This window comes from Vulpes lagopus, chromosome 7 (genome assembly GCF_018345385.1).
Source record: "Vulpes lagopus strain Blue_001 chromosome 7, ASM1834538v1, whole genome shotgun sequence".
Lineage (NCBI taxonomy): Eukaryota > Metazoa > Chordata > Mammalia > Carnivora > Canidae > Vulpes > Vulpes lagopus.
Genome location: NC_054830.1, coordinates 3837435 through 3852499, shown reverse-complemented (window position 1 = coordinate 3852499; position 15065 = coordinate 3837435). Strand labels below are relative to the sequence as shown.

General features: G+C 41.4%; 1 protein-coding gene across 2 annotated transcripts in view; it reads right to left on the bottom strand.

Moving 5' to 3' along the window:
* Positions 1–15065, bottom strand: part of SAFB (scaffold attachment factor B) — a 35020-nt gene that overhangs the window by 12736 nt on the left and 7219 nt on the right. For both annotated transcript variants that reach the window (XM_041763721.1, XM_041763722.1), the window contains exons 3-9: positions 9430–9494; positions 9144–9350; positions 5772–5834; positions 3111–3138; positions 1659–2169; positions 1186–1235; positions 267–361 (exon numbers count right to left, since the gene is read on the bottom strand). In XM_041763721.1, coding sequence (XP_041619655.1) covers positions 267–361; positions 1186–1235; positions 1659–2169; positions 3111–3138; positions 5772–5834; positions 9144–9350; positions 9430–9494 — 1019 coding nt within the window. The remainder of the gene's footprint in view (positions 1–266; positions 362–1185; positions 1236–1658; positions 2170–3110; positions 3139–5771; positions 5835–9143; positions 9351–9429; positions 9495–15065) is intronic.

Sequence of the window (15065 nt, the reverse complement as noted above, 5' to 3'; positions counted from 1 at the left end):
CCTCTGCTACAATCCCCAAAGCCCTCCCTGGTGGCTTCTGGCTGGGGAAGGGGAGAAAAAAGCTGACGAAGGCTGACGTGGGCTCTGGGAGTTTCCATCTCTCTCACATCTAGCCAGGGAGAGAGAGACCCTCCAAGTCCAATGTGAGCTGAAAGAACAGCATGATGTCATTCAAAGCAGTTACCAAGAGGACAAACACCTGTATGTAAAGGCTATACTACATTGGCTTCAAAACATTTTCTTCTCCAAAAAACCCCTGGTCTTACCTTCCCATATTTGCTGAAAAGATTCTTCAAATCTGTAGCTCTGGTGGTAGAAGAAAGTCCACTAACCCAGAAATTTCTACCACAACTGCTACGACCTATTTCAAAAGAAAAGTCTGGTCAAAAACATCATACTCACAAGATCCTGAATCTTAAGAGATTGAAGTCATCCCAAACCAGATACTTTCCCCACTTCTCCCAGATGTCAGCACCACCCAAGTCAGCTAAGGCAGGAGGGCCTCATACCTGTCCTTACACAACCTGTGCAAATGCACACCAGGCCCATCAGGGCTTCGAGCAATGCCACTTACAATAGTCAGTCAGGGGCTATTGGGACCAGGGGAAATTTGTTCCCTTAAAACGTCACCAAATGGCAGCCCAGTGGGTTGGCTTCTGAACATAAAACAGCTGCTATTCGGATGAACTCAATTCAGATGCTTCTCTTTCTTGTCACATGCACCTTCCCACCTATCCTCTGTTTGTATTCTAGGCTGCTAAGGAGGAATCTAAACCAACAAAATGTCTTCTCCATTAGCGATTTTAATTAAGAGATATGGTGTTCATAAATCTGAAGTACCAGGTAACCCCAAGATTTCTGAAATCAGAAAAAAAATTTCGATTTACAAGTATCACTGAGGCTAAGGAATCTGCAAATCAGAGGTTCAGTCAGGATCAACAAGCTCAAAGTGCTCTAGTGAAAGCAAGAGTACTTCAGATCAATACCTTAACTCTGAGGACCTGGCTCGCTCCCTATAACCCAGAACCTGCAGAGTGAATAGCAGAGGAGTGGAGAAAGGCTTCATGAAAGGCTCAGAGGCAAATCTGGGTAAGAAACGCAGTATGCAGTGAACTAGAACCAGAAATCCCACTGTTGCCAAGGCCAAACATGCTCCAAGAGACCAGTGTTGCCCCAGTCACCTACCCTTTTCCTCTTTGGAAAGCCTTTTTGTATCCGAGTCATCTTCGACAGAACTAGAGACAAAAGATAATGTCACTCCAGAAGGAAGAAGCAGAGAGGAAACAAACTCAAAATTATAAAACACGTGCTGAGGTTGCATACCTACCCGAAATTTAGTTCTGAAAAAATGATACCCCGACAAACTTGTATTGGAAATCTGACCTAACCATAAGATTTCAGACCCATAGGAGTTAATTAATTCTGCTGGGCTAAAGATAATTAGGAAGAATTAAAGAAAACAACCATGATAGGTTGAGAAAAGAAAAAAGATTATATAATCAGTTTAAAATAAACAAAGAGAAATAAAACATTGTTTAGAAGTAAACTACAATTGCATCAGTCTGGCTGGCCAATTGCAGAAAAAACAGCTTATGTGTGTCATTAAATGACCAATGAAAAGGAGATAGCGTCTGGTCTAAAACTGAGAAAAAACAAACCTCATTTTCTGATCAGCGCCCTCACTGGCTGAGGACTCTTTAGGAGCCGGAGGGACTTCATTACAAGCTTCAAAAGCAAACTTCTTCACGTCTTCTTTGCTATCTCTGGGGTCTGGGCTTGAGGCTTCCTGGGGCGCTTCCGTGGCCTCCTCGCTAGAGGCTTCCGTGTGCTCTGAGGCTTTACTACTCTGCTCAACTGGCTTCTCTAGCCCTACAGGCTCACAGTCCGTCCGCGCGCCATCGCCTGGCTGCTCCACGGGCTCCCTTTTCACTACCGCTAACAGGGTGTCTGCCCTGCTCGACTGAGCTTGTGCTGTTGACTCGCTGGCCAAATCTAAATCACCCTCCTCCGGATGGGCGCTGCCAAAAAGGTCCTCTTCCTCCGCAAGCTTTCTGTCTGGCCCCACGCTACTTGTATCCTGTGCCAAGGGCTGCTCCAGCTCGGAACCTTCTTCTTTTACTGGCTCAGATTTACAAGTTTCCCCCAAAATGTCGAGTATTTTCTCATTTTCTACGGATTTAACAGGAATAGAATGGCACAAGGTTTAATTACCAGGGAAATAAAGCAATCACAAATGCGGAACTGGCACGGCTGCCATACTAACACGAAGAGAACCGCTAGCTACACAGAGATTGGAAAACCCGCGGGTACACAAAGTGACAGTGGTTACACTACCTGCGCTCCGACTGCTACGGTAAGCCGCTACGCTACATGGAAGAGAAAAGCATCCCAGAGATTTAACCCCCAAAACCTTCTGGCTGATTCTTGACAGTCTTCATTCTGTCGTCGTTTACATAGGACTCTTCCGAATTTAGCTTCCAAAGTCCAAGGTGCTTAACTGAATGTATCACCATTCACTGAACAGCTCAATTTCCAAATTTCTTTGAATTTCTTTTAACAGAACAGTCCAACATGAAAACCAGAATCTCTTCCATCGGTGCTCTGAGATATTTGCAGTCCAGAAAGTGAATAGTATTTGTTTGGAATTCTCATGAAGAAACTCTTTCCTCTTCTGGAATCCAGTTATGTCTCAATGTTTTAAAATGCATCTCCCTACAACTACCTGCACTGCCTGAATTAAAAACCACAAAGTTAAGACACTGCCCAATATCACAAGATCTGTTTTGTGGGGTGCAGAGGTATTAGCTCATGAGAAGCATCATGCAAACTCTTTCTACATATGTTTAAGTGCCATTTATGTTTAAAAAGGCATGAGATCGTTTCATCTCATTAATACATTCTGTAACGTGAGAAGTTAGCCACTTTCACAGATCTGGTGATATGGCTGGGTTTCCAATCTCTATGATCCTGGTATGTTCTGGATCGTAAACCTTTAGAACAATGTATACTACAGTAAGGCAACTTTTTAAAATTAAAGAATTTAAATTAGAGAAGGTGGAAAGCTAGAATAGTTCCAAACCCCCGCTGGTAAGTTTTTCATTTAACAGTACCTGGCTCCAAGGATGGCTCTTCAATTTCCTGCAACAAAAAACATAAATAAGATGGTGCCAGATGAATGAAACCTACAGTTTCTTTACACCAAAACTGTCACTAAAAAGGTGATTTCTAAAACATGTACTAGGAAACTCACAAATCCAACAGGTAGAGTATCTGCTCACATTCAGGACAGAGCCCACACATGGACACGGCATGTCACCTGCCTCCACTCCCCACCCCCCCGCCCGCCCAACTCTGCCCGAGCTACTCTCAAAGGGCCTAGGACCTGGTTGCTGCTTTTGTTTGTGCTGCCTCGTTTCCCCAGCTCCTGGCAACATTATCACTTCCCATGGTAATGACATCACATGCTCAACCGTCCCCCTGGACTGAACTCTTAAAAGCCAAGAGAGCAGTGTTTTTGTCTACTTGTAATGTGTAACACAGCACCTGACATTTATCATTTCTTCACTTAACATAGATTAATTTCTGAAAATTTCAAGGAGTGAGGGAACATAGGCACAGGTGGTTTGACCCCTGTTCTGGGTTCCTATGGTCCTACCATGTCTGCACCTGGTCGCCTGAGCACTCTCCAGGAGGACACAGTACTCCTCCCTGATCTCTTCCACTGACGTTCCCACTGGGCCACCTCTAAGTACTAGATATCCCCCAAACCCTTCCCAGGAAGCCCTGCCGATCCAGAACACTGCTATTCCTCACCTCCAAGAGCACCTGATTTTACTGTCCCTTCCCTATCTATCTGCCACCATAGTGAGCACAAAGTTCCTCTGTGGCCTACAGCCTTCGGGCAATGGCCCCTCACACCACCTCTCTCCTGACAGCTACGTCTGTACTTTCCCTCATCCCCAGCTGAGTCCTACACATCCCCCAGCACTTAGCTCAGGGGCCATCTCCTCATGGAAAGGCTTCTCCTAATGGCTTCAGAGGCTGCCCCACTAAGGAAGAACCTTTCTCTCACCATGGGGTCCTTCAGTGCTCTACACCCTCTGCCTAAGGCATGTTATCCTGGAATTCCAGTCAATACTGATGAGCACGGACTAGGTCCCAGGCACAAATTTAAGCCTTTTACATACATGCGTTAATCACCAGCCCACCCTAACAGGTTGGTACTATTTGTATTAGTATCATCCTTCCTTTCAGACTGGGAGACTGGCACAGAGTGGCTGACAAACTGCCCCAAGGACACACAGCAGAGCCATGTTCTGTGCTATGGCAGTGTGAATGGGAGTGGGCATCAGCCCAGTCTCTTCCCAACATTGCTACTGTGTCTTCACACAGGGATAAAGGGCCCTGTGAAAATGGTGACCACCCTTCCTTCTCATTCACATCTGCAAGTATACCTGACACATCACAGGCACTAACACACACCTGGGACGTGAATGTGGTGGTGGTGAGGGGAGTCTGCACCTTCCACCATTCTGAAAAGCCCCAGGAAACTCTACACATTCTTCATACTTTCATCCTACATATTTTCTTTCCATGAAACATACCCCACTGTGGGACTTAATCCTACAACTAAAGCCAAAGAGCATTCTAGGCAGAAGAATCCTCTCCTTAACCTTCTCTGGAGAGAATTGAATCTATCCCCACTTATTTCTGCAAGGGTTTATATATGTTCCACTTTAACACAGGAATCTTGCACCTAGAAGGACTCAAGAAAATGATAAGACCCAGTTCCCCCTATCCTTTCGGAGCCAGGAATGGGTGGTGTCACTTTGCAGCTGGAAAGACATCAGCCCTAAAGGTAGGGTGGGTTCCAGCACAATTTCTTGATGTTTGCACCCTCCTTGAAACTGGGATTCCGGCTTGCCAAAAAACCAGCCTTGTCCCTGCCTGGCAGAAGCACATGGGGATTGTGTCTCAAAGATGATTTCTAATTAATTCAGTAGTACAGGTGAATGAAATAGGACCAAAATAACCCCAAAACAAAAATAAAGACTGGCAAAAGCTGACAGTATTTTCATTTCCTCATAAACTTTCCATGAAAATCAGACCGCTACGCAAGTAAGTTTATTCCAACAGTTTATGTATCTAGGCAGGCTGGCAGAAAAATTAAAAGGAAACTCAAGACCCACATTTATGTAAATCCTACCTGAAAGTTAGTCCACATCTCATTTGTTCTCATCTAAGATTTAATATTTACACAGATGATATGGTCAAGATGATAAAGTTATCAAAAGAAATCTGTGCATTTTCTGTGAGAAAAATTCCCCAAAGCAGAACCAGGCCTGAGATCCCACCTTTCCCAGCTGTGATGTCAGTGCTCTGGCCACCCCACCCTCCTGTGTTCTCATCTGGACCCCATTAATATCTCTTGGGGAGGCAGTGCTCCCCCAACCCTCGCCACCATCTCCCCTTAGTGTCTCTCTGCAGAGGATGCCACCCAGAACAGATCAGACAGGCAATCTCTGCCCCAGCTATCAGATCAACAAGAACATTCCCTCCTCTCAGTTATAGATAAGTCACAGTGCTTGTAGGGGAAGCCAAGACGATGAGTAATAGGCACGTTGTATTTGGGGAAAAGTGGAAAGCAAAGCCCTCTGAAGATACCAACAGGGCAAACAAACCTTGCAATGACTTTTACTTGGGAATGTCATACAATATCTGAAGTGGTTTCCAGAAATGGTAGTCTAACCTTTGATTTTAAAGTTATTTACCTGTAATATAGTGAAGTCAGATGATGAAGTATCTAAATTGTTTAGAGTTTCCTTGTCCTCTATCTGTAAAATAAATAAAAATACAGTTTAAAACATCAATAAAAGGTAACACAATGGTGCAGCTGTATAATGAAAAGGAATAGCCATGAAAATCAGTTACGATTGAATTCTAAACACAGTGCAGCAATCCAAACAGCAATATTAGTTTCACTTCACCTTGATTTAAAGAAATGTTATAAATATATAAAATAGCTGCAAATAGATTGGGGAAACCCACTAAAATGGTACCACTGAAGGTTTTAAGATACAAGCCAAACGAAGAAAGAAAAACAAAGTTTAAGTTAAGCCGAAAAGAGATCAAAATTAGGTAGTATGATCTCCCCCAAGTCAACTGAACACCAGGTTTAGGGACTGCTCTTCCGTGAACAACATCCAGAATCAGACTGCAGAATGGATTTTTGGATTTCAGGGGCCACCACATCTCCCAAGTCTGAATGCTACTGAGCCCGCTGCCCCAAGGTGACTCTGGCCCAGACGAGCATGGCATCTCGGAGTACTAAGCCTCCTAGCCTCATCAATTTCCAAACTGGAGTGCAGAGAGAGGAACACAGGACTGCCAAGTCAGGTGATCCACTGAGGCGCCTCTGTTGGGGACAAATGACTGGTATGTTGACCTTCTATTCCAAGAAAATATCCCCAAAATCTATCCCCAAATAAGATGGAGGTTCCCCAAACATATAAGGGAGGTTCATAAAATTATTGTTGTGAGAACCAAAATAATTTTAATTGCTTGCTGTAAAGCCCTAAGGTTGTTATATTTTAGGGAGGGGGATCATTTTTCAAATATTTTATCAACAATATGTATGGCTGTTACGTTTCTGACTAGGAAACCACCCTTGCACCACTCCTTCCTTCCCCTGATGCAATCGCCTTCAGAGAGTCCACGCATGCTCATGACAGTGCGGCACGCATGTATGCAAGACCACCTCTCCCATGTCTCCTTTCTTTGTCCACATGAGTGGCAGCACATTCTGTCCCCTGCCATATTTACACTTTCTTCTTGAAGACTGATTTAATAAGTTCATATGAGTCTACTTACTAGTTCATTTACATGGTGGTATAACAGTAGTAACTATTACTGGAACTAATAATAAAACTTTACAGTAACAGCAGCAACAGCCCTATTGTGTTGCTATATGCTAGGCATGGCTCTAAACTAGGGTCAGCAAAACCTTTTCCTATCAAGGGCCAGATAGCGAATATTTGAGACTTTGCAGGCCAGATGGTTTCTGTCATGATTATGTGGAGAGATCAGCTACCGCAGATGATTGCCACCAACAGGTATGGCTATGTGCCAACAGATCTCTGGCCAGTTTGAGGACTTTAGATAGTAACAAATGTTCATCTACTCAATCCTCCCCAAACCTACTATTTTTATAAATGAGGTCCAGAGAGGTTAAGTAATTTGCTCAAGGTCACACAGCAAACTGTCAGATGGCTAGTGAATGGTCCTAATTCTTAACCTAACCTACTTCCATTAATTATAATTATTTTAACCATCACTGGAAGATATTAGGATGTTTCCAGGATTTTACGGCTGAACATATTATTTTCTAATCGGGGGGGGGGGGGGGAGCGCCTTTAGAAAAATCAGCTAATAAGGATGGGTTTGTACTTTGTGTCACTGCTCAAGTGTTTCTGGGTACTTTCTACAAAACCAGTGAATGAGACTCACACCAAAACATAAAATTACACATCCTATTTTTATCAAAATGACATTCATTTCTCAAAATCAAACACCCCATTCAGAGATGACAGTCTGCTACCTCTAAGGATACTCAGAATCAGTTCCAAGAAATGCAAAAATATTTTGAGGAATGGCAAAAGTGGATCCAGTAGCAGAGAACAGGGCTTCCTTCCCTTGGGGCAACTCGGGACCCTCACTGCAAGAGATCTGAAAGCCGCTATGAAAACAAGGTACCTCCCAGGAATCAACACATAAGGATTTCTAACGAGATGCCTAATGGCTTCTAATTTTCACTGCCTTTTCAGTCTACCCAACAAACGCTGATCCTCACAGAAATAAAATAATCTAATAAATTATTCACACCAAATCAACACAATATGTGAGTTAAGCACACAGACTCTGGAATTAGTTTGGTCTTAATTCTTCTCTTCTGAGCTGTGTGCTGCCTGGAAATGTTTCTTTACAGCCTGATTTCCTCAAGCAGAAAATGGGCAAAATATCTATATACATCTCATTCTTATTAAAAGTACCAAAAGACATCCGCATAATGCCAGACAGAATTCAATAGTACCCATTATTATTATAATTAAATTTGTTTCTAAAATGAAAAAACAAAACAAAAAAAAACAAAAAAAACTAAAGCTTTTGGATGCCTGGATGGCTCAGCGGTTGAGCGCCTGCCTTCGTCGGCCCAGGGCATAATCCTGGGGTCCTGGGATCGAGACCCATTTCGGGCTCCCTGCGTGGAGCCTGCTTCTCTCTCTGTGTCTCTCATGAAAAAAAATAAATAAAATCTTTTAAAAAAACAAAAACAGGGCAGCCCGGGTGGCTGAGCGGTTTAGTGCCACCTTCAGCCCAGGGCCTGATCCTAGAGACCGGGGATCGAGTCCCATGTTGGGCTCCCTGCGGGGAGCCTGCTCCTCCCTCTGCCCCTCTCCCCCCGCCCACCCTGTATCTCTCATAAATAAAATCTTGAAACAAAAACAAAAAACTAAAGCTTTAAAGACAATGTCAAAGCCTATTTTATGAAAGGCTGACTAGGAAGGCACGATTGGTTATCAGGAAAAAAAATCAACTTCAACCTCTCTTTTGGTATTTTTCTTTCTTTTTTTTTTTTTAAATTTTTATTTATTTATGATAGGAACACAGTGAGAGAGAGAGGCAGAGACACAGGCAGAGGGAGAAGCAGGCTCCATGCACCGGGAGCCCGACGTGGGATTCGATCCCGGGTCTCCAGGATCGGGCCCTGGGCCAAAGGCAGGCGCCAAACCGCTGCGCCACCCAGGGATCCCTCTTTTGGTATTTTTCAAGGCATGCGAACCATTACCACCACAGACCAAGCTCCTGTAATTGGAGAGTTTCTGATAGTATCCCTGGAATGTTTAATGCTGCATTATGAAAACAGCACATATTCCTGGATCTCATCAAGACACTTATCAATAAAGCAAAGTGTATTTTCAAAATTGTCTAGATTTTACACATTAACAGATTAAGTGCAGTGAACTTAATCCCACTGAACTAGCATTAAAAGACCTCAACTCCAAACATAAATTTTATCTCTCACGACATTTAAGGAACTGATACATTCATGATGCATCCTAGAGAGATGCTGCCGAGTTACCTACAGCATGTTCTTGAAGCTGCTCAGGAAGCTCTTTCATCTCTCCCTCGACTAGCTCTCTACTATCAGACAGGGACTCTGGGAGGTTATCCGCATCATCGTCTTCTACACAGTCTGCAACACTTCCGTTATCGATTTCTGCTTCATCCAATACACTGATATCCATCATATCGATGTCCTGCAAGTTCTCCAAACTGGTTTCAACATCCTCCTGTGACAAAACAAAATAACAACCATCACATACTGCCATAGGTCGATCCAAGTTGATTCACTGACAAGGCTGCACATACCTGTCCATCCCCAGAGTTTTCCTCCAGACCATTATCTTCCACACCCTCTTCTTCTGGCTTACGCCCTGAAGAGAGAATAGTTTACAGCATCAGATCAATGACCTGCATCTTCCAAAAGCAGTGACTTTTATAGGCCCTAAGCATGGCAGAAGCTGACACCAACACCCGTGGTACTTCCCAACTTAAGAATGGTAATCCTGGAAGAGTAAGGCCATTCGTGACAGGGCAGCCTGCTCCCACCCCAAGCAGAAGAGGTTCTATTCTCATCAAGTGGCTGTGCGGGTATAAGGAGCTGGAAATGAGTACTTAATGAGGTCAAGGCAGATAAAGACCCGTTTTAAGGCCTGGCCTTTTTGTCAAGTAGCTTTGGCTGTGGGGGAAAGAATATTTCATACAGCATGCTGCTTTTTAGTTAAGAAACATGGAATATATCTTCCCATAGAAGATGACACACACACACAAAAAAAAAAAAAAGAAAGAAAAAAAAATGACACAAAACAACATATAAATAAAATAAACAATAAGAAAAGCCATTCATAATTTTACCACTAGAATCAGCCCCTCTGTTACACTGACATACAGACATCCTCCTCTGTTCTGTTATACATACACCTGCACTATATTTACAAAAATGACACTGTACCATCATTTTGTGATCTTGTCACGATGTTATGAACTTATTTCCATATTCTTTAATAGCATTATGTAGAGATACCATCACTGATCTAATTTATACTCATGCATGGGAATCCAAGAAAATGCTAAGAAACATCCTGGCAATTCTTTGCATACACAGGCAATTACCATTTTAGAAGATACTTCTAGAAATGCCAATTCTAAGACAAAGGGTATGCGTATTTTTCAGGCTTTTATTAAAAACAAAGAACCCACATATTATGAAGATGCCCCAGAGGAAGGGTTGTTCCAATTCATACAGTTCCATCAACAAATAAAAGTGCCAATCTTTCTGAATCTTTGTTAAAACCAGCTATTATTTCTTATACTTGCCAATGTTCTAGACAAAAAAGGAATAAGTTTTCAACCTGAATTTATCCTTAGATTGAATATTTTTTGTTCAGGAGGTTAGACTCATTTTCTGGCTCACATTTCAGTTTTTACACAAATCTGACTCTGTGCTTTGAAAATGAGGAAATCATTTCCCCTTAACTCCCTTCACTCAACCTTAGTATTTCTTACAAATAGATTATTTTAGAACATTCACAATCTGTTCTGAAGACGACAGTTCAAAGTGGGCAGGCACGTTGTTGGCACACCCATTTAAATAGCATTTATGTGGCCATTTGCCTTTATTTTTTTTGGTACAAATGATATGGATGAATAATAAAAAAAAAAAAACAGAAAATGTAAATGATAATAGAAATGACAGGGCTGAAGAGAAAATGGAAATCATTACCCCTAATAATGAAATATGTAGGGGAAAAGTGATATGTTTGGTCTCAGAATAGGCTTGCTAAAATTAAATTCTTTTCAGTGTGAAGAATAAAATCCCATGTATGAAATATGAAAGCAGGCTCAAAAGCAGACTGCAGTGTAGTAAGGCTCTGTGCTCTGGAGCTCTAGCTCCGTATCACGAAGGCGCTGCTCCACCTCTCAGAGGCTGCAGGGCCGGCCAACTGATAGCAGCCCTCCCTCAGTCACCAAACAGAAAACCTCACTTCCTACAAGACCCTTCTCCCAACATGAAAATGAACTTCTTAAGGTCAAGTGTTTTTTCAAAGAATGTAAGAGAAATAGACATTAAACTTGCTTATACTTAAGGATTAAGCTTATTAAGTGTATGAAATGTGTAACATTCAGGGGGGGAAAGGGGGGGGTGGTGGAGGAAAAACTCAAACCATTTATACCAGAACTGAGTTTCTTAAAAAGAGAAAAAAAAATCCTCTCTCAGGGATAAGAATTTTTTTTATTACATGTGTTACCTGATTCTAATTTCATTCAAGAATATCTAACAGGAAATCTGAAGGGTTTTTCAGGAATACATTATTTAAAAACATAGAATTTCATGATACTAACAGTAAAATTCGATACATTATGTGCAAATAGCCTTAGTGGCTGGCTGGGAAAACCACTGCCATTTTGTAATATCTCTGACAAAATATGCCTTGAGCTTCAAAAAATGTCTGGAACTCAACACAATGGTCTTTATATATATATAACTATACCAGGAAGATGCACCAGCAGCATTTCCACAGATTTATTATACTTGATAAAACTGGTATCATTCTAGAATATATATACTGGGTTTTGTCCAATTCTATCCTAGTTACTAGGAAAAATCTAAGTAGGTCACCACAAACTTGCAACCCTTTTCTCTCTCAGAAAAGGAGAGGCAGCAGGCTTCCAAAGAGCAAAATCAATTTTCCACTTTCACAACCATCTTTGCTCCAGAGCAATAGCACAGGCCCGCTGCAGCCCAAACCCCTTCTGGGACTGGGGGGAGAGGGGTGAACTCTCTCAAAAAATGACCAAAAATGTAAGAAAAAAATGTGTGCTAAGAACATTTAGTCGTCAGTATAGAAAGTACAACCCTGGATGGGAAGCTTATCAAGAAGCGGTATTTAGGAAAAGGAACCATACTTTCTCAAAAGAAGGAAAAAAATGTGTTTACACCAATGCAGGAATGATGTAAATGAAAAATATAGCTCTCTGGAATAAATCAGAGTACTGGGAAAAGGTGCTCATCAAAATCTTCATCCAGAGTAAACATCATGCCTCCAAACTCAAGGCATTGCTCTACTTGCTTTTGCTCGGACATCCCTAACCTGTTCCTTCCTAGTTCCCTTGCCTGGGATTCCATCTCCTCTTCCTCTCTGCTCAGTTTCTGCCTCAGGGATCATGTCCAAACTCACTGGTTAGACTACCTCCTCTGACTTCTGCTGGGATTCCGCCACTGCACCCCGAGTGGCCTGATGCGTGTGGGCAGGTCACTGCTTTTAAAATGTATTCGATTATACAACCACATTTATGTTTAAAGAGTCACACTCATTTCACTGTCAATTTTACTCCACTAATAAAAGATTCACACTCTTATTTTCTTGCACCACATATTAATCCACTTCCATCTTTAATACTGTGAATGTTCCTTAGTTTAGTGGCCCTAATGCAGAGAGGCTTTATTAACTTACCATGTCCAACAACTGCCTATTTCCTCACATCCCACCTATACAGGATTATTAGGAATGGTTTAAGTTCTTACCAGAGTGAGAGATAAAAATGGTAATTCTATTTTTATTTGCTTTCCTTCAATTACTAGCAAGAAAATCTTTCTTTTGTATACAGGTCATGTTTGTTTTTCCTTTGATCTGTGAACTGCGTATTCATAGTTTCTACTCTGACAACCAGAAACTGCATGTTTTCCTTCTTGATACGTAGAAATAGTTAGCGTTTTCTGGATATTTACGTTCTATAATACTTTTTTTCTCAGTCTGTTGCATCTGAATTATTTATGATGTCTTTTGCTGAAAAGATTAAACCTTTTGTGCAGCAGAGTTTATTTGCCTGTCTTGCCTTAAATGTCATTTCAGGTCTCCCTCACCACAGTGACTATGAAAGTACTATCCTAGCCAGAATTCCTATTTGCCATGGAACGAGGAAGAACAGACCTTTTCCCACCGTCAGACAGTCAACTGTTCCAACATCATCTACTGAAAATTCCTTAAAGCCATCTACTTTTTTAAAAATTATTTTAAGTAGGCTCCACACCTGACACAGGGCTGAATTTGAACTCACAACCCTGAGATTAAGAGCTGCTCGCTCCAATGACTGAGCCAGCCAGGCAACCATAGTACCACCTTTAAGATGGACAGATCTGGGGATCCCTGGGTGGCTCAGCAGTTTGGCACCTGCCTTTGGCCCGGGGCGTGATCCTGGGGTCCCGGGATCAAGTCCCGCATCGGGCTTCCTGCGTGGAGCCTGCTTTTCCCTCTGCCTCTGCCTCTCTCTGTCTCCAATGAATAAATAAAATCTTAAAAAAAAAAAAGAAAAAAAAAAAAAAAAAGGAAAGAAAGAAAGAAAATCTTCACACTTCCCCCTGTTTCTGGTATCTTCCTATTAAAATTAGAACTCTACATGACTGATTCTTCACAATTTTATTCTTATACACTTTCTTTTTAGATTACACTGGGGGTAACTGACAACTTTCTAATATGAAATCATCACATCTAGGAAACTTTCTCAAGATTAGCCATGTCATAGGTCTTGAATAGTTCCTTTTATTTTTATTTGTCATCTAAGAACACTAAACTGTTTTTTTAATATCTACCTTGCTTAAGTCTTTGACTCACAAGTATCACTGCTACCTCTTAAATTCAAAAGAATAAAAAAAAAAAAAAGAAAAAAAAGAAAATTCAAAAGAATCAATTAATAAACAATTTTAACTGGCTGGCAGATTTGGTTGGTGCACTGCTCACATTAGCCAGAGCTTTACTTTTTCACATTTCTGAAGCTGTCCTTGGCTAATTTGATTGCTTCATCAGGATTTAATTTTATGAGGCATATTCTATCCAACAGACCTTATAAACCTAGCACTGGCCTACAAGGTACCACTCTTCACAAGTACAACCAAGGGATCTAGAAGAAATGACTGATTCCCAAGGTACAGCAGCAAAGTACAAGAGACTGGAATACCTTCTTCTGCCAGAAAGTGCTCGAAGAGTGATATGGATATGTCAAAAAGACACGTAAGCCAGCTTGAAGAGTTCTTACTGGAACAATCTGAACATCAAAATAACTACCAGAAAGTTTATAACCACCAATAAGTTTATACCTTACTTAACAAAATAAGAATATCTAAGTTCACAACGCTTAAGGGAGAAGGGCAAGCCATCCTCCCTCATGGCAGAAAAGCAACTAATAAACGTATATAGGATAAAAAATTTAGAAAATCACCAATGGATAACAACCAATGGGTGCTTAAAACTAGTGGAGGAGGAACAAGGTATTTACAGAAGTCTCAAAGTACCTTCCTCATAAGATACAATTACAAAGGGTAAGATAGTAACTTTCCAGAGAAGAAACCTGACCAACTTAGCACTTAAAGTCAGTTACTCAAATAGACAACATGTGCCTCCAGAGAAGACATGCTGAGGAAGAGTAACATTTCTGGTGGTACTGCTGACAAAAGTGAAGGATTTGAACCTAATGAGAGAGAAAAATAAAATGATCAAACCGACCAACCCTAATTTGAAAAACAGCTTTCAAAACAAATGGTCTGTCCACTTCCAAAATGATAATACAGGAATACAATATAAGTCTTAGAAACTGCCCCAGATAAAAGAAAACCAGAGAGACATGACAATTCAGTATAATGCATGACCTTGGATTATTTTTCCTTTTGAGCTATGAAGAACCTAATAACTAAAGAAGGTCTCATTTTAGGCAACTATATCCATGTTAATGTCTCAATTTTGACAACTAGGGCTCTGTAATACCGGCTGCTGTCAGGCAATACTGTAGTAGGTGGGCCAAAGGGGTCCCTTGCCAGCCATCCCTTCTGAAGTAGTTCAAAAATTTAGTAAAATGCCAATATCTGGGGGGTCTGAATGAAGGACACATGAAAATTTCTTTTTTTTATTTATTTTTTATTTTTTTTTTTGAAAATTTCTTCTGATTCTTTC